Source organism: Stylophora pistillata, chromosome 3 (assembly GCF_964205215.1).
Source record: "Stylophora pistillata chromosome 3, jaStyPist1.2, whole genome shotgun sequence".
Classification (NCBI taxonomy): Eukaryota; Metazoa; Cnidaria; class Anthozoa; order Scleractinia; family Pocilloporidae; genus Stylophora; species Stylophora pistillata.
In genome coordinates this window covers 26,067,869-26,087,145 of record NC_142521.1, presented here as the reverse complement: position 1 = coordinate 26,087,145, position 19,277 = coordinate 26,067,869, and the positions used below count along the sequence as shown (strand labels likewise).

Genomic DNA, 19,277 nt, shown 5'->3' with positions numbered 1-19,277 from the left:
GAGGCGCAGCCGAGTGGTTAACAGGCTTTTCTCGTGTTCTCTCAACGTCGTGCCCGGTTTATTAGCCGGTAAACTGATAGAAAATTTGGTTTATTGCTTAAATATGGAGATGAGATCAAGTATTTTTTCAACTTATTTTTATAAACCTTACCTCCAGCTACTGCAAGGTGTATTGTGAAACGATAAAATAACGCACGGGATAAGTACAGGCATGAACGAAATAACATTGGCAATCATATTTCTTGAGCGAGTAGGGTGACCTATCTTTTTATACAGTAGTTCTCGAAACAGAGCTTGGTATGAAATGTTCAAAAATATCGTTTGACAAATTTTATTTCTGAGGATTATCCCTAAGGGTAAAATTTGTACTGGAACCTATGGTAAAATTGAAGAACGCCTCCACAGAATATCTGTCGGCCGACTGTCGGCCGACTGTTGTGCAATTTTGTGAGTCTTTGAAAAAATTTACTCGTGCTTATTTATTCCAAACTCAGAAACGAGTAAATAGACTGTCATCTTGGTGAGTTTGAACTTTCACAATTACCTCAAAATTAATTTTGACGAACACCACGCGATAGAGGTAAATTTCGAGTGCGAGTGTCTTAATCTGAATTTGTTTTCATTATGTCGACTAACAGTGTTACTCTTCCCCCCTGGATCCCTGATCCTTTGCAAGGTTACCCCCCCCCCCTAGCATTTCATCAGGCTTCCCTGACATTCGCCGGTACCCTTTTATACTCCTGAGTGGAGAGAGGCTCTATGAGAGTAAAGCCCAAAAACAGAACATATTGACCAGGTCAGGTGTTGAACCCAGACTCTAGACCCGGAGTCCAGTGCATTGACCATAAGGCCACTGGGTCTCCAAAAATTACCCTTACAAGGAAGTATTTATTCATTGTAAAATAAATGGCGAGACAACGCAAGGTTTAACCCGACAGGTATTGATATGATTACTTTTAAAAGGCCTACCAGTTTGGCTTGTTTAATTTGTGAGGATGTGCTAGCCTTAGTCGAGTCGTCAGCAATGAAAGAGATTGTAAAACGTTTGGTAGTCAATAAAGATTTCTCTTAAGGAAGAGCAAGAACATTCCTCTGATAATAAGGACCTTCCTTGAAGCCAGAGAGTACGCCGGAAAAAATTGCAAATGTACCTTGCTCATATTCTCGAGTTTGTTAATGCTCTATCCGTTGAAAAATTGTAACTGGTGGATCAAGCCATGTATCGACGCATAAATTATTTGAAATGTCAAATCGCGATGAATGCCACAGATAAATATTGTTTTGGTTGTGACAGATCCCATGCAGGCCTGTCACTGGCCCGCCTTACTTAAGGCCTTAGATTTGTTCGCAAGCGGAGAAATGCTCATGCCTCAGCACTAATGATAAAGGGCTGATCGCAGGCTATAAGGTGGAAAGCCGGTAACTTTCTAAGATTAACAAGTTTTATTGAGTACACTTCTTACTTAGCACACAGACGCTGCTCCTACACAAACAAACCTGTTGGTTCCTCTGACGGAGCTATGGCGGGGCTGTAAGTGGGTCTTGATGGCCACTTGTAAAATTTTCTACTATCATATGCTCCCAAAGTTTCATCTGCTATAAGAAAACAAAAGCTACCCGTTATGTTGCTTCTTCAAGCTGTTAATGAAAATAGTTTCTAGGTACATAAATGTTCGATCCACAGATCCTTTCGATTTTTACCATCTTGTGGTTACATTTTGAATTCTTTGGATTTATACCTCTTGAGCTTTATTTTACTTCTGACTACATCGGATTTATATCGGGTATCATTTTTCAGCGTTCGTGATAAAAAGTAGCGCGTCATATTTGGATCATAACCTACGTTCTTTAACGATGTTAGACCATACAGACTTGTACAGGTATCAAACACGTAAGAGGAAAAGGGGGTTATACCTATTTGAATATGGACACAGGGAATATTCACCAAGAAATGTATTTCTAGAATTGGTCTTAAAATGCGCTTTATAAAACAAACGTTTTTTTTTTATCCGGCAACTTCGGGTTAAGTAATTAACTGTTACATAGTCAACAAGTGTAACTTAACTTTACGAACTTTGATACTATCTCAGATATTTTAAAATAGGTTCTTTACGTGTTTCTTTGTTTACCTTCCAAGAGAAAATAGCCATTTTCTGCTGGTATTCCAGAGCAACGGTTGCTTACACCATGTTTCAACGATAAAGTCCCAGGAGCAATCTCTCCTTCAGGTGCTATTATCTGAATGACTCCTCCTGCTCCGCCAGCCAAAGGGTAGTCAACATTGTCTCTGTTAAGATCTTGTCCACTACCTCCATCCGCAATTAGTTTTCCGTTTTCTCTTATAGTTACCTTTGATTAATCATAGCAGAGTTTTTGTTGCGTCTCAACACTAAACAATATAGACAGTACTGCGGTAAATTTAAAAGGTGCGAAATTCGAATTAATATTGAAATTAGATGTATCTTATGTATCTCATAATAATTCAGTATTTGATACAAAACTGAACTCTATCATCGATTTATATATCAGGTCCCTTGACAGCAACTGCACCTGTATACATTTAATTCAGGCTACTGACCCTAGAAGCGTTGAGGCGAATAATTCCTCCTGAGCCCCCAGAACACGCTCCTGTGTTGTCATTTTGGGCTTCAGCCATAATAGGGGCACCTAGAATTGAATAAATGTCACTTTCGGTTAACACCACTTAAACAATGAATAACCATTAATTTCCGTATCCAGGAAGAGGAATCGTGGCTTCCGATCGATGCCTTTGAACTGTTGTGTTCCTCAGTGTACCTTCAAGGGTTATCGGAATGGAAGAGGAGACAAAGTTTCATTCTTTAACTTTCCAAAGGACCCAACCTCCTCTGCATTTTAGCCAGAATTTTAGTTCTTGCACTTTTAAATTAGCTGGAGCTCTCCCACTTTGTGATGAACCAGGAATATCTGCTTCTGAAAGCTTTAGATTGTTTGAAACCGAGCTCATTTTGTGTTAACCAAGGTAAAAGCCTCCGAAAGAAGAAAAATACAGTGGCCCGACGGACCTCGCTTTCGTGCAAACTTGTTACTCGGCTTCTTAAGCAAGTTATCATTATGCATAGCGTGTATTAGTTTCCGTTACTAGGAAGATGAATCGTTTCCTAATTCTTGAACTTCAACATACATATAGAAAGAAAGTCTACAGCCTGAACATTTTTAACGTCAACATGAGACTTTTGTAAGCTTCGACTTATCAATTCTCGCTCTAACTTATCATAACAACTATTCAATTGCAGCATTCGATACATTTGGGATATTATTTAGAGGATAACATAGCAAGTTCATTACCTATGATTATCTCTCCATTAACAGCGACAAGTTCTATGGCTCCTCCACCAGAAACTTCGCCTGGTTTTTCCACGCATGAACCTGAATAAAAAAAAAGAGGAATTAGTCACTCGTCGGATAACGACAATGCATGCACTTTTTGGCCGGAATGTATCAGGCAGTCAAGCATTTTCCGCTTCTTAACAGGACTGAAACATTTCTTTGGTTTGATAAAGTTTAAATACTCGCTTCTGTTTCCGAACTTGTCGCATGGAAATCTATGTGACAAGCAGAGTAAATATCTCGACTATTACGTGATAGATACCAGAAATAGTGATATCTGCGGCAATTCATAGGCTACATGGATGTGCTGTCATTATTTAAGTATTTTTCTCTATTTGAACAGTTGCCTTCAAATGAAAACAGTAATTATCTCACCTGCACTTCCTCCTAACAGAGAGGCTGTGTTGTTTTTGTCATACGGTTTAGGCAAACTAAAGTAGATGTTATCTGCTTTTCTTCCTCCGTTTCCACCATGACTTGCGCCTGGTGTACATTTGCTCCCCAGTTTGAACTTCGTGTTAATTATTTTTAATCCCCCAGGTCCAAGTCCTAGCAATTAGTAAACCACCAATTAAAACTTCATTTGAAAAGAAGTAAATCATCATCACTCGCAAAATGTGAACATAAATAACTCCTAATGGGGGAGTATAGGCAAAAGGTCACGCCTATTCTTAGACCCTCCTATGGTTATCACGAAATTTCCCAGTTTGAAAAAACAACCAGGGAAACTTGTAGACACATAAAAAGATAAAGGGAAATATATCCGTTCATACGTGAATGATGATTATAGTAATGATAATAGTAATGATCATAAACTTTATACGCCCATGAAAAAAACACACAGCTATATACCAGGTGATAAACCAGTGGCCCTCGTAAATGATGAATTGTTCAAACCTTAAAACTACCAATGTTAAAAATATAGCAAAAATAACATAAACGAACAGCTACAATATGTAAGAGTGCAACTATTAACAAAAATAAATTTAAAGCTATAAATATTTTGACAAAGAATTGCATTAACAGATAAAATTGTCTGAGTGCCTACAATCGTTTATGAAACATTCAAACATTGACCTCTTAGAGCTAGCTGTTGGGAAAACATCTTTCAGCGCGTGAGGTTTTTTTCATTCTCCTTTGTCCTCTTCACCATTTTCCTTCCTCTGATTTCCGAAAAAAAGAACGTTTTGTTTGTCTTTGTAAAATGTAGCTTTCGAATTGCTTATATATGGTTCGTCTTTTTGCCCGCTGTCAAAAAATGTTGGTCCGGTCGGTACTTCTTTCGCGCTTTTATATCCGCTGCTACCTATAGGTTTTCCGATGAATTCTTCGTTGCCTTCAACAAATCAGGCGGTCTTTATCACAAAAAACCTTATCAGCAAAAATCTCCTGTTGTAAAAAGTCTCCCAACGCCTTTCGTTGTAGAGAAACTATTAGACTTGCTCACAAGTCGCGCTTTTGAGCGCGTAGCGCGACAGCGAACTCAAAGCGCGAGCGAGCCGAGCCGAGCGAGCGAAAGCGGGTCCTGTCACACCAGAACAGAAAACCAAGCGAGCGACTTTGAGAAAGTCTAAGGAACTATCAATTATTGCTTGTCAAGATTGCCCACGCGATTAAGAGAGGACACACTTTGTCTCAGCCAATCAGAATTGTGCAATTTTGCCTAGTATGTGGTAATTTTTCCAATCATACCCAAAAAATACCCGAGATACAAATGCATGGAAGGCATTGTGTGCATACATCCACAGATTATTCAAAGTTCGCATATATATAAAGATGCATAGTTTTCAGTTTGAAATTTACACCGCCCTGAGCCATCTATCAACTGCTAAATAATGACGTTGTCAATGCTGCATGAATAAAGAAAGATTTTTGGTTTCGTCCCTTGATTGAATGTGTGTCCTTTTTCCACTTTGGATCCCCTACTTGTCGTTTTACTCGCTTTAAGACATAGAGATCAAATTGGAATTCTGTCTGCTTAACGGAGGACGAAGACCATATACCGCAGATGCTGACGTCAATTTGAAAGTGTGCGGAGTGATTTTATTAATATATCCGTGGTGCAGTATCTTTGATGCCTTTTCAAATTTCCAAAGATAGCTCCTTTAGAAAATTGTGCTAAATGTGCTCTTCTTTTCAGTTTTGTCTCCTGTTTCCTTTTTTTCTTTCCATGCTCTTCCATGCGTTACTTTTCCTTGGAAAACACATCTTGGAATTGTTAAGTGAGAAAGATGGGAAAACATTGGCAAAGAAGGGGAGGAATTTTTTCAATCAGATATAAAAATTTGGAGAAATGAAACAGTCTCGTGCCTGTGAACGAATTGTCTCGACAGGTTTTGTCCATTAACGTAAGCTCCTTATGAATTTGAGAATACGGAAAGATTTCAGGAGGTCAAGTAAGATCGTCCAATCTTACTGGGAATGGCACCTACGGGAAAAAGTGTCAAATGTCTTACCACGCACCAGATTCATGCTTTCATTGAAAATATTCAATCTAGTTGTGTTATTCAGAGTTTTAAGGCAATACCATAACGAGATTTATACTTTTATCACGAAAAAGGCTCTCTCTTTTTCTAAGAGTACCTCTTTCAACACGCACTCTTGCTAGATCAATACGAAAAGGGCGAGGATTATGAGCGAACGGTCGAGTTAATTAAGGAGTTCGCTTTGGAGCACAAATTCAATCTTTTTGGGAGATTTCTGGGTGAACTTTACAAGAAAGTTGAAGCCGGAATCTGGCAACCAGAAATACTGCTGCCGGCAGAAAACACCGGCTGTTTACATCCGTTTTCCCTGGAGACTGATTTAAACTTGCTTGTGTTATGTTAAAGGATTTAATTGATATGAGCTGCTGCATTAGCCCTAGCGAAATTTTATGATCTCGGTAACTGATGTGATCCCACAGAATCTGAAAAATAATAATGTTATGGGTGGTCTACTGAGGATGCGTTACAAATCTGCCAATGGTGTTTTAACTGAATGTTTTTAAACGAATCAGCAAATTTCAAATTTTCTCGGTTGTGTCTTCCTATTAAGCTGTGTTAGCGTCCAAAATATTAACTCTGAGAAAAAAATGAAATTTTTTATCATAAGAATGTTGAGGGTATCATTGAGTGGTGATTTACCTTCGTCCAATTGCTGAGTGTATGACCGCGTAAACTGTGCGCATATTGGACCGCTTACATTCAAACACGTCCGATAACTTTGAAAAAGTTTCTACTGGCACTTTAAAATACCGTCTTGCTAATAGTTCAGAAACTAAAACGCGTTTACCTGCTTTAAGTTCAGATTGGGTCATTAACTACGCTTTTTCAGGGGATTTGTATCAAACCGTTTGTTCCTTAAAGGTCAAGTAATAGAACATTTCGGACGGAACACTTAAATCTATTATATAGAAGCAGGTTGTTTTCCGACCTTGTTTATTTTCAGGGATAAGAACTGAGGCAATTCAAATTCTTATACCCCTTACACAATATTTGCCTATTCTCAGAGAAAAACAATAAGGCATTCAAAGCGCGTCTCACCTAGGTATAATTTTGACCTTATGACTGTCTCTCCAGTAGAATTCTGTGTAAATCCACCAAGACATGTTGTATCAAACACTCTCTCCCTACAAGTCATGTTCACATCAGTGTGCATCGAGATGTTACCATTCTGACTCTTTAAACTCAGAGCATACTTCCCGAACACTTGAACTGTTGACCCGCTCCAGAACTCAATGTTACCACTGAACTCTATGTGAGCAACAAGATGGCTGCCATGTGGAGAGCTTCTTTCCTGAAGTGTTGAGTTGTAATTAGCACCCGAACTGCAGTTAATGGACGGAGCAGTTGTGTTAATTTCAAGAAATTCGCCCCTCTTTATTATAAAGGAATCAGCTGAAAAAGAAAAGTGGTATTTTGCTATGACTAAAAACTATTCAACTGGTTTCCCTTGATACGGATGTCCAATTTAAGCTATAAGTAGAGCGGTTGTACACTTGTTCAGTTAAACAGCAATATGGTCTATTTCTCAAATTCTTGCAGTTTTCTCTTAAACAAGACTGGTAACAAATCATCAAACCAAGTCATAAGACTTACATTCACTTCCTTAAATCACACACGCCTGGAAGAGTTTCTCTTTCCTTTCTCCAACAACATTTGTCTGAACATGACCATCAATTACCTTTTGCAGTTAGTACATGACTTAAAACCTATTTCCGGATGGAAGCACCTTCGACCCGAAATAGCGCTAAAAATATATAAACTTCAAGGTAGAAACTGTGAGATCTTGCTAAGCTCAGCAAAACGCAAATGCTACCAGTTCCCATTCAGTCAACCGTAAACAGTTGTTATTAGATCATAACTGTAATTAGCGTTAAACTGTAACCGTCTCCTGTCATGTCCTTTTGTGTAGCTGTTATCCACCAGAGCTTTTCGAAAGTGACTAATTCCTGCCTAGCCAATCGTTGTAGTAGATTGCGTCATTCTTTAGATAATTCATAGCATTACCTAATCCTTTGTACATTAGGCTTAAATAGAGCTGTTTTGAAAAGCTTTCTTTGTTCGAGCCAGTTCTGGCCAGGAGAAACTCAGCCAGGTAGCCAGTTCTGGTCAAGCCAGGTCAGGTCAAATTAGGACCACGTCAGTTCAGTAGCGTTTGCAGAATAAATCTACGTTGGAACCAACATTACTGTTGTTAGTCAATTTCTCAAGGATAGTCAACAGCCGTAATAGATCCCGGCCCCAGGGAAACCTTTTCCCAGAGGAAGTTTATTGAAATTTCCCCGTCCATCCGTTTATTTGTGAAGGCAAAATCCTGTTTTCACAGAGTAACGCACATTCTGCTTTTTTTCTTGAACAATATCTACTATTCATAGAACTTCGACATTCGGCTTTGTCAGTCGAAGTTGGAGTCAAGCTACCTTCGAATGGTATCCTGCTCGAACAAGCTAAATCAGGTGAAGATCTTTTTCTATGGCCAAGTCATGATTTCGGAGAATTGCTGAATAAATTTACGAAAGACCGTGCTTCCAATGTTTTGCGGCTCCGGTTCTGGAAAAAAACACTTTTCACTACTGCTGGATAAGTCGTCCACTAAAACTGTGTTTGTTGAATAGTTTCAAAGTAAAAAAGCCGGTCACAAACAACGATTTCCCTCTTCTATTCCGCTCGCGTGTACAGCGAAAAAGGAATAACCTACTGGAGGACACTTTAAAATCAAACTTGAATTTTAAATATGGCATCAAAAGATTTAAACATAATCGGTGTTCTCAAATTAGAAACTGATCTATTTGTGGTCGACATCTATGAAACAACCTCTAGTCTCTTATCGTTGTGGCCTGTCCAAGATGTTCTAGGCATGATTGGTGGAGAACTTTAATAATAATAATAATAATAATAATAATAATAATTTACATTTATATAACGCAGACCTCTATATGAATATATTCAGTCGCGCTTCACAATATCGTAAGATAAAATTATAGCAAACGTAACTAAGATATAAGAACCTATTGGAACCTACGAGTCTCTGCACTCCAAGAGAACAATAGCCTAGCTAAGTGATTAAGAAACATGAGTAAAAATAAAAATCTATTTGAAAGCTAGATTAAAAAAATGAGTTTTGATAGCAGTCTCGAAAGTGTCCAATGTCTCTATGTTACGAATTGTCGAAGGTAATGCATTCCAAAGATGAGGTGCAGCTGATTGGAAGGCACGATCACCAAGGGTTGGGCGGGTCCTGGTGCTTGATAATTCGAGTAATAAAGACTCGTTTGACCTTAGAGAATACCTGGATCGCTTTTTGATGCCAGTGAAATCAGTCAAATGGTTAGGGGCCAGACCATATAAACAGTTAAATGTCAAAAGGAGAATCTTAAACTTTATACATTAACTCATCGGGAGCCAATGAAGGTGGAAAAGTAATGGCGTAACATGGAAGTATTTTGGTGATCCAGTGACCAACCGAGCTGCGACATTCTGTATCCGTTGGAGATTCATGATATGTGAATTCGGGAGGCCATATAGTAGACTGTTATTATAATCTATTCTACTGGTTATAAAAGCGTGAACCGATGTTTCGGTAACTGAACGACTTAGATATTTCCTAATTCTACGTATGTTGTAAAGATGATAGAATGCGGATGAGCAAGTTCTGTTAATATGACTAAGCATACTCATCTTCCAATCAAACCAGATTCCTAAGTTTCGAACTTCAAATGATGGAGCAATTTTGGAGTCGCCAACCGATAAGATGCTGATGTTACTGACTTTCTGAAGTTGAAAGATGATAGAATGCGGATGAGCAAGTTCTGTTAATATGACTAAGCATACTCATCTTCCAACCAAACCAGATTCCTAAGTTTCGAACTTCAAATGATGGAGCAATTTTGGAGTCGCCATTCGATAAGATGCTGATGTTACTGACTTTCTGAAGTTGTTGTCGCGTTCCAATCAGAAGACATTCTGTCTTATCCGCATTCGGTTTTAACTTGTCCGTTTGCATCCACTGACTAATGTCAGTGATACATGATTCCATGGCAGTTAAAGTAATCATTGCATGGTGGGGGAGAGGGGCGGGGGGTAAATTCGAATTAGCCCGATTTTACTTTGAGAAAGCCGGAACTTTGGCTCTATTTCTGGAGATAACACCACAAATTATGCCAGAGATGCTAACTTGCTAACTTGTCGAGCCCTAAAAAATGGGTCTTTATATATGAGATGAGATGAGATAAGATGTCGCAAGTGGTAATTACAGATGACATATTTTTAGTGAAATAAAAAGTGTCCTTGTACGTGAATTTATCAGCTCCAAGGGAAGAGTTTGATTAATATGTGTCCACAAATTCATTTGAGAAAACCATATCTCTTGTGAACAGACAGAGCACTGGTCATCTTTTACCGCAAATTAAAAAATCCGCTTTCCTCCGGCCTCATTTTCATCACGTAGTACAAAGAAAAAAGAAAAAAACAGCAGTTTCTGGTGGACAGAATTACAAAATTTTGCCGCGTTCTTGTTTGACGTATAGAGTCTGCGTTGATATTACGAAACAAGTGATTAAGACAATTAAAGACTTCCCTTATTCTAAGAATTAAGCTCACGATCGTTACTGACTTCGTCAAACGGTTCCGTAATCTATTCTTCTTTGTTCTTTATTTTCCGCTTAAATGAAATCTATTTTCTGCGAAGGGATGATAACTGAACGAAAAGTCAACAACGGAAATGGAGGAAATTTTTCAAAACTCGTTTTTCACTTTTTAGGCCTGTTTTTAGCTCTGATAGAACGTTTTAGAATGATCTCTCTTTTCCGATTAATAACAGCATGATGAATCTTACGAGTTCTTTTTATTATTGTGTCATATAGATACGACAACGTCCATGCATTGATTAAAATTGGCGAGGAAATTCTTCCCCAAACAGGTTTCATGTCTTAGAAATGCTTTTGGTTATAAGCTTAATATGATAATGCACACACATAAAAATTTTCACAAATTAAAAGCGAAACAAATGAGCACTTACGATTTACGAGACTTTCAGCAACAAGGATGAATTCCTGTTAAAAATGAATTGAGACTTAATAATGCGTCGACTAACCTCTTGGAATGTTTAAAGATCATTCACTGACCATCATCCATGTTTGCCTTAATTTTAACAACTCTACTTTGTTGGAGACGTTTCCTTAAAGAGCTCGCGAAGAACATACCTTAAGTGCGATGAAGAGGAACAAAAACTTTGTCATCGTTTTCTTCAAGGTGCCACTTCAGATGAACCCAAAGTTTTGTACATATTTAAACGATTACACTTCTGTCGGCTTTTTTCATTATGCAGACAAAAAGTGGTCCCGTGAGGGCTGCTACTTCAGCGACTAATTTCAGTTTGATATCGTTTTGCATATGTCAATCATTCAAAATTTCAGCTGGCAGATCAGAGATCAAGTAAAATACTGTTGACAGTTGGGAAGATACATTGGAAAATTTATTGCAAAGCTGCTTTGATGTTAAATACAAATTACTCAACCAAGTTTTTCTTAGATATTGGCAAACCTGGATGGATCAGTAATGCGTAAAATAAAAAAGCCATCCATGACCCGAGGCAAAAAGCATTCAAAATTGTCAAGCTGTTACAAGGCTGTGGAACCTATTGTTTGAATTTAAAGAACATTTAAAACAACTTTTTCAGTGAAAAAACAACGGTTGGAGTTTGGACATAGTTTTAAATCAACCGCGGTTTAAAAGTTTTTTCGGAGAACGTTTTGTTGGGAAGCATTCCAGCAGCAATGCCAGCCGCCACCGACAGCAGAAAATGGTGGCTGACGGCCCTAATCTGTTAGTCAATCAAGAGGGTCTCAATGGAAGGGGGGGTAATGTTGACGGTTGACGGTTAAATTTGGCTAAATTTTAGGTCAATTGACGGTTAATTTTTTGGAATGTCGTTTATGAAACGAATTAAACGCGCGAATTTGGCTGTAATTTTTCATAATGACGCGTTTGTGAAGGACCGGTAATTTTTAACACCTTCAGTATAAATAAATGACATACGTTTTACGACACCGGAAGTGTTTCTACACCGGAGGTCAGTTCTGTCGCTAACCAGTTTTACTTGCGAATAGAAATTAAGGACATAAATGTATTTTTGTGAGATATCAAAACTTTTATTTATACACAACAGAACTTGACCCCAATTAAGGCAATCGTTTAGTTCTTAATTAAAGATATCTAAGACATTTGACAGCTAACATTTTGCTTGCTTGTTTTGACAGTTGACGGTAAAAATATTGCGTTTATGACGGTCAATGGTTAATATTTTGGCCATTTGACAGTTGACGCTTAACCTCATTGAGACCCTCAATCAAATGACGGTGAGAATTTTCACAAAAATTCCGTTTATTTACATTACTTTTAATTTATTGGGTATTTGCGGGCAAAAATGTATTTTTAGCCGCTTGCACGCTCACCTGATTGTTCAGGCTGTTTTGTTATTTGATTTAGTTCCTATCTCCCAAAAGTCACGAGAAGTGATTATAATAGCAATAATACCGTTTTATGTTCTTACGTATGATTATGTTTTGTGCCCTCCTCAGAGCGAACATTACATTAGGTATGGTTGATGTGGTTTCAGACAATTTTCTTAATTCCCCCATCTATGCCTCAGTCGTTTAGGTGGATAGATTTTAAAGTCAGTTGATTTTTAGATAATTCCCCATCTTATTTAAATTTTTTTTCGAAAAGACAGACGACTGGTCGAGGCTTTCAACGAAATTGGATCTGCAAGATAATGGTTAGATTCTTGTCCAGTTATTGCCTCCATCAGTGGTCAACCTCACAACTACAGAGTAGACTATCAATGAAACAATTTATTGTAAATTTATTTAGCAGCATTTCGAATGAATTTAGCTGATTCTAGATAGTTGTGAGTGATGTAGACAACCGAGTAAATCATTTTTATGATATAACGAGAATGAAGGGGGCCTTAAATAGTTCCCTGTGGAACAACAAAGTTAAGAAACCTCTCGGCTGATTTACTGCAACCGAATTTACAGGTTAGCTTACTGTTACTCAAACAAGAAGAAAAACCATATATTATGGTCCACAGTATAAAATGCCATTCTCAGATCAAGGGAGACATCGAGTGGATATGGCGATGATTATTGAAACTTCAAGACAAGTTTTCCTTTTTGTTTCTAAGGATGTCAAGTAAGTGCTTTGTAAACCGGAGGCGGTTTTCTATTCAAATTTCATAAGGGAGAAGAGGGTAATTTTCTAAAAAAAATTAAATGGTAACCTATCAAGCCTGAAGAATTTTGGTTTCCACGTGACCGTACGACCGACCGTTTGTACAAGGTGCTACTTATAGCATGCACGAACTGTTCAATTGCGGGCACTAATCTTGGCATAATTATTCAGAGAGGAACCCCAAGGTAAAAAAAAGGGGTAAGGTTATATGTGCGACTAAGAAATCGGTTGCACTTGCACTAGTGTACATCTAAGCAGCCTGATAAAGTGCGCATACTCGTGTGCGGTCTCCAGGCGCAAAAAGTTTGGCATAACACATGGGCTTCATGTGGGCTGCATGACGTGAAGCCCGCGTGGGCGCTTTTTTTTTTTTCAGAGGGAAATCAAGCTGATTGAGTCGATTTAAACCATTATTTTCCGGTAATTTGCGTTTTTATATCACCTTACAAAGTAATGATATCGGTAGAAAAAGCTATCTCAACTGAGGAATTTATCCCAAATCAAAGTTGTGGAAACAGGATTTAAGTATTTCGAGACGGGAAATAGAGGAAAGACGCCAAAGCGCAGAGCGAGTCGTGAGCGACGCGAACGAGGGTGAGAAAGGACTCGACCAAGTAGACAGAAACACGGAGAAGAAGAAAGCGAAAAGAAAAAAAAAGAAATTGAGTAAAAAGGCGAAATTCCAACGGAGAGTACCGGCAGAAGAAAAGATAAAGACCCTAAGGAAATAGGCTGAAAAAATTAACAACACGGAGAAAGTGAACTACAAAAGAGCCGAGGAAGGACGTGAAAAGGTGTAGAGGTAAGTTGAGTCTTATCTGAGTTTTTTTCCATGCTGATGCCCCAGAAAATTCGACTTTTTTTCATTTGATACGATTTTCTGTTTATCACTCATAGTTTTGATGCAGACAAAAAATTAAATGACGTTGCAGAAAAATTATCTGGCATTCGTCCTTTCAGTAAAAACCTTCGCGCAGGTTCATCGCTCAAACAATACTCAGAGTGTTTGTATTCGCCAAATTTTTTTTTTACTTTCGTTTCCATTCGTGCGAAAGTATTTCTAAAATATTTTATGATCTTCGCACCCACTTATGTTAATTCTTCGTGCCTAAAACGCTTTATATGTTGCAATTTGCATGATCGTTCATATTTTCCTTGATAATGGAGTCCCGACTATTCCGAAATTAAACTTTGGATTTTATCGTTCGTTTTTACAGCTTTATGTCTTAGAAAATCTCTTTTGATACTTTCGTTTCGTTGTTTAATTCAGTCGTGGGTGAAAGGAAAAGAAGCAAAAGCTTAGAAAGTTTTTAGATAGTAGCCAGCGGCGAAATTACAAGCAAGCTTCCATCATTAACTCTTAGGTTGTTCATTTGAGAGATTCGCTCCTATGTCGAAGATGCGTGAATGGTTTTACCATAGGATTTGAATTCGTGGCCTTTCCGAAGATTAAGATGAAATAGAGGTATTGCACAGCAGCCATGTTGGATGGCAGGAAAAATGAAAATATTTTGCATAAGAAAGAATTTCTTTTTCCATGGGTAAAATAATCTATTGTTCCTGCCATCCAACATGGCTGCTGTGCAAAATCTCTATTGAGGTTGAGTCAGTGAGGTTCATGTTTACAAGTGAGTTTGTCGCGGTAATTGGATTTTGACAATATTGTCATGTAAGAACCTGTCAAAGATGTGTTACAAACAAACTCGCTGGTTTCATGGACTTATTTCCACTGCGAACAGCATTGTATGGTCGTCATCCTATGTCTTCAAGCTTTCTACTCGATTCGAACGGCAGGAAATGGTATGCCTTACAAAACATGGTGCGATTTTCTCCTCCCCCAAAATCTCTAGTAAAACGTAACCGTCGATGCTCAAGTTAGCTTCGAGTTTTCATGAAGATGCTTATGACACGTTCATTCTTCTACTAACACTGGAACGTGGAAAACAGTCTATAATTTATAATTTGGTTTTATCAACTGAGTTGATAATGTGAATTGGCCACCGTAAAGGGTTTCAAAGCTGACGCTTTGGCCGTTAGCCTTCGCCAAACGCTCCGCTCACGAAGGGCTAACGCTCGAAACGTCAGCTTCGAAATCCTTTACGGAGGTCAATTCACAGTATCAACCCAGTTAATAAAACCAAATTACCTTGCTACCCCTACCCACGCGCCACAGTTTCTTTTGAAACTTACCCCCTTTATTCATCTGCATTTCACAGTCATCGTAATTTATAAGAAACGCCCGAGCTATGTTCGTGTATATATTGAAACGGAGTCACAAGTTGGTAACCACGAGGTTGGACAATAATAGTTATTGTTTACAGTTTGCGAATGGGACAACTCTTTTGCCTTTATCTGTATGTTAACCGGCGTGGATATATTCTGTCGAGTTCATCGAGTTACCATCTCCTCGAAAGAACAAATTAAAATGCGAATCACCAACCGAGTCCTCTCTGCGACAGTCTCGCGTGGCAGAGATCAGTCCTACATGAAGAGAGTCCTGCACGCAAAGTCTTACAGAGTCCCTTCTATTTTAGCTACAAACATTCGCAATTTATCGAACAAGGTAGACGAATTGTATCAAGTCGCCATTCGCAACAAAACATACGTCATTTGCATAACTGAGACGTGGCTTTCTCAGCTGATACCGGATTCGGCTGTCTCGCTACCTAGATTCTTGTTATCATTGAGAAATGACGAGAAATACTAATCCGGTGGCTGCTGCGTATACAGCAAGGAGGAAATTCCGAGTAAGCGATCAGTAAAAGTGGAACAAGAGAAATTGGAATCTATCTGGGTACAATTAAGATCGCAATCACCCCCGCAAAAATTTGCATGATTATTCTGGCAGTTGTTTACTATTCAACCGCTACCGGTGAAGAGGAAAATGTTACTCTTCGGGATTATATGCAAAATACAATGGCTACGTATCTGTCGCAACATACAGAGGAAAACCGGCTTCAACCGGCCTGCGCTCTGACTCTATTTCTAGACCTAATCACCTGAAGTAGCTAGTTCAATTCAACACAAGAGACTCTGGGATAGTTGAATGATTTTTCACTTATATTCTGTCAGGAACTTCGCTCAGCTATTGAAATCTTTTTTCCATGAAAACAATAAAAACCTAGGAATATGATAAACCTTGGATGAAAATTGAAATCTTTGATTAACAAGTGACAAGAAGCATTTATTACATTCGGGAAAGATTCGCCAGTCTATAGGCTCTAGCGGAATAGAGTCCCTGGCGCTATTTAAACAGCGAAGCGCTCTTATTATAACCCCAAAGTGGACGGTCTGGCTGAAACTAACCCCAAGAAATGGTGGCAAGGCATCAAATCTCTGACTGGACAGGAAACCTCTAGTAAGCAGGAATGGTACCAACAGTTCTTAAGTGACATCATCACTAGTCTTTATCTATTTCTCAAGACAAACACTCGCAGTTTTCTCTCAAACAAGACTGGTGACAAAAAAAGGAAACAAATCATCAAACAGACTCAGGAGTTACATGTATTTCCTTAAATTACACATGCCTGGAAGAGTTTCTCTCTTTTTTTTTTTTCTTCATCAACGCTTGTTTGAAGATGAACATTAGTATTTCATTTGCAGTCAGTACATAACTCTTATTTCGAGGGAAGCACCTTCGAACCAAAATAGAAAATCCACTCTGAATTAATTAAACTCTTTAGTATCGGAAATTCTGGATTTTTCTTAAACAATAATCAATAATCACAGAACTTCTACGTTTTCGGCTTTCTCAGTCGAAGTTGAACTCAAGCTGACTTCTCCTCCTGTTAAGGTACAGTATTAAACACACCGGCAGGTCAGTAACGTACTGCAACGCTGGATGTTGACTGAAATTTTCTGTTGCAATCTCTTTTTTGGAGCGAGGGGACAAACGCAAAAAACAATAGAATGATATCTTGTTCGAACAAGCTAAATCAGGTAAAGATCTTTTATCATGGCTAAGCGATGATTTCGGAGAATTGCTGACTAGATTTACGAAAAATTGTTTTCTTTGTTCTCGGTATGTTTAAACGCGAGTACTTGCAGTGTTTTGCGGCTCCGATCCTGAAAAAATACCGCTACCGTGAAAAATTGTCTACTAACCGAGAACTATCTTTGTTGAATAGCTACAAAGTAAGAGAGGGCCACAAATAATAATTTGTTTCGTCTACTCCGTTGAGTGGGAAGCCTTAGGATAAAAAGGAATACTCTACTCAAGGACACTTTAAATTCAAACTTGCATTTTAAATGCATATGTGCCATCTAAACATTGGAACATAATCGTCATCAAATTAGAAACTAATCGAAATTTATGAGCCTCGTTCAAAACTACTTCTGATCTCCTATCTTTGTTGCTTATCCAAGATATTTAGAGCATGATTGCAAGAAATATATATCAGGGAACTTTTGTGAGTCATCATTGCATTTCAGGCTGCAAAATATGAACTGGTAAAAGCCTGGATAATCGGCCTCAAATAAGACATAGCAGGAAATACGAATTAGCCTGACTTTACTTTGAGATTGCTGGATTTTTTGACACCGGACACTGTTTCCGGAGATTATCCCTGAAAATTTAAGCGTTAACTTCTTGAGTACTATTACAAAAACGGGAAAACTTGTCAAATTAAAAACGTGTTGAGTGGTCTGGGCTGTCACTATTGAGGTGCCTATGACATCGAGGGCAAATGGTGATCAAAAATATACCGCATTCTTGACAGATGGTTATTGACAGGTAAGCTGCAGTTTTGTGAACAAGTTAATCGAAACGAGTTTTCATCAGACGAGATGTCATAGTGGGTAGAATTAGCAATATGGTTAAATGCCAGTCTAGCAGAAAGGCAATTAGTTGTTTTACTGATGACTTTTTTTGTAAAATAAAAGTGTTCTTGAACGCGAATTTATCGGCTTCAAAGCAAGAGTTTGGTAAACATAGAATCAACAAATTCAGATGGGAAAACCATTCCTCTTGTCAACGGACAGACCACAATCATCCACAAACAAGGAATCGAATAAAAACAGACGGGAAAACCATTTCTGTTGGAGCATTGGCCGTCTATTAACACATATTATTATAATCCGGCTTTCTTCAGACTTTTTTCCTTTACAACGTCATATGAAGAAAAATCGGTTTCTGGTGGATAGGATTACAAAATTTTGCCACATTGCATTTGAACAATTAGAGTCTGCGATAAAGTCTCTTAAAGGCTTCCGCTCATCCAAAGGAGAATAGTTTACGATCATCACTGACTTGGTCATTCAAACGATTCCGTAATCTGCTTTTTATTCTTCTCTATTTTTCGCTTAGTTAAAGTAGATTTTCTGCAAAGGGATAACAGCGAAAAGTCGTAAACACGGAACTGGGGGGAATTTCTCAAGACTATTTTTAGGCCCTTTTTTTTTAGCACCGATGATACAACGTTTTAGGGAAAACTTTGTTTTGAGTTTCATAACAGCATGATTAATCTTACAAGTTGCTTCCTTAATGTGTTACACCGATACGACAACGTCCGTGCACAGATTAAAATTGGCAAAGTAGCACCCCTTCTAACAGGTTTTCCATCCCATTGTATCAGTAGAGCTGATACAATAATAACAAATGAAAACGGAAACATATGAGTACTTACGATTTTCCAAGCTCTCAGCAACAAAGACGAATTCCTGTTAAAAGTGAATTAAGAGAGACTTAAAAATGTCTCGGTTAACCTATTAGAGAGTTTAAAAGATTATCTTGTGGCCATCATCCATATTTGCTGTAAAAATTCTACATTGTTAAAGACATTTCTGTGAAGCACTGGCGAGGAACATACCTGGAGTGCAATGAGAAGTAACAGAAACTTTGCCATCGTTGTCTTCAAGCTGCCACGATAGATGATCTCAAAGTTTTTTACATATTTAAATAATTACACCGCTGTAAACGTTCTCGTTATGCAAACTGGACATCCGCCCATTAAGGCTGCTACTCGAGTTATTAATTTCATTTTGACACCGTTACGTAAACAGTGTGTATGACCCGACAAATTTTGCATTTATCATTTATCAACAAGTTCATTCGTCAGACTATGAAGTAACGTAGTTTTGGTAGTTTCGTCATGGAACATGGTGGCAAACTGTATAATAACGCTGCTTTTAGAATAAAAGCCAATTACTCCACAGATAACTTTCAGATCTTGGATTTCGTTCGCAAACCTAGTTTTA

The 19,277-nt window shown here is 38.2% G+C and overlaps 1 protein-coding gene across 1 annotated transcript; it reads right to left on the bottom strand.

The window, feature by feature from the left end:
* Window positions 1–701: 701 nt before the first annotated feature.
* Window positions 702–8,173, bottom strand: LOC148735310 (uncharacterized). The gene is made up of 7 exons (XM_088752927.1): window positions 6,894–8,173; window positions 3,745–3,918; window positions 3,328–3,408; window positions 2,579–2,667; window positions 2,130–2,349; window positions 1,498–1,596; window positions 702–757 (listed from the first exon to the last, which is right to left on the bottom strand). The coding sequence occupies exons 1-7, from the start codon at window positions 7,006–7,008 to the stop codon at window positions 702–704; spliced, it is 834 nt and encodes a 277-aa protein (XP_088609053.1). The 5' UTR covers window positions 7,009–8,173.
* Window positions 8,174–19,277: the final 11,104 nt, after the last annotated feature.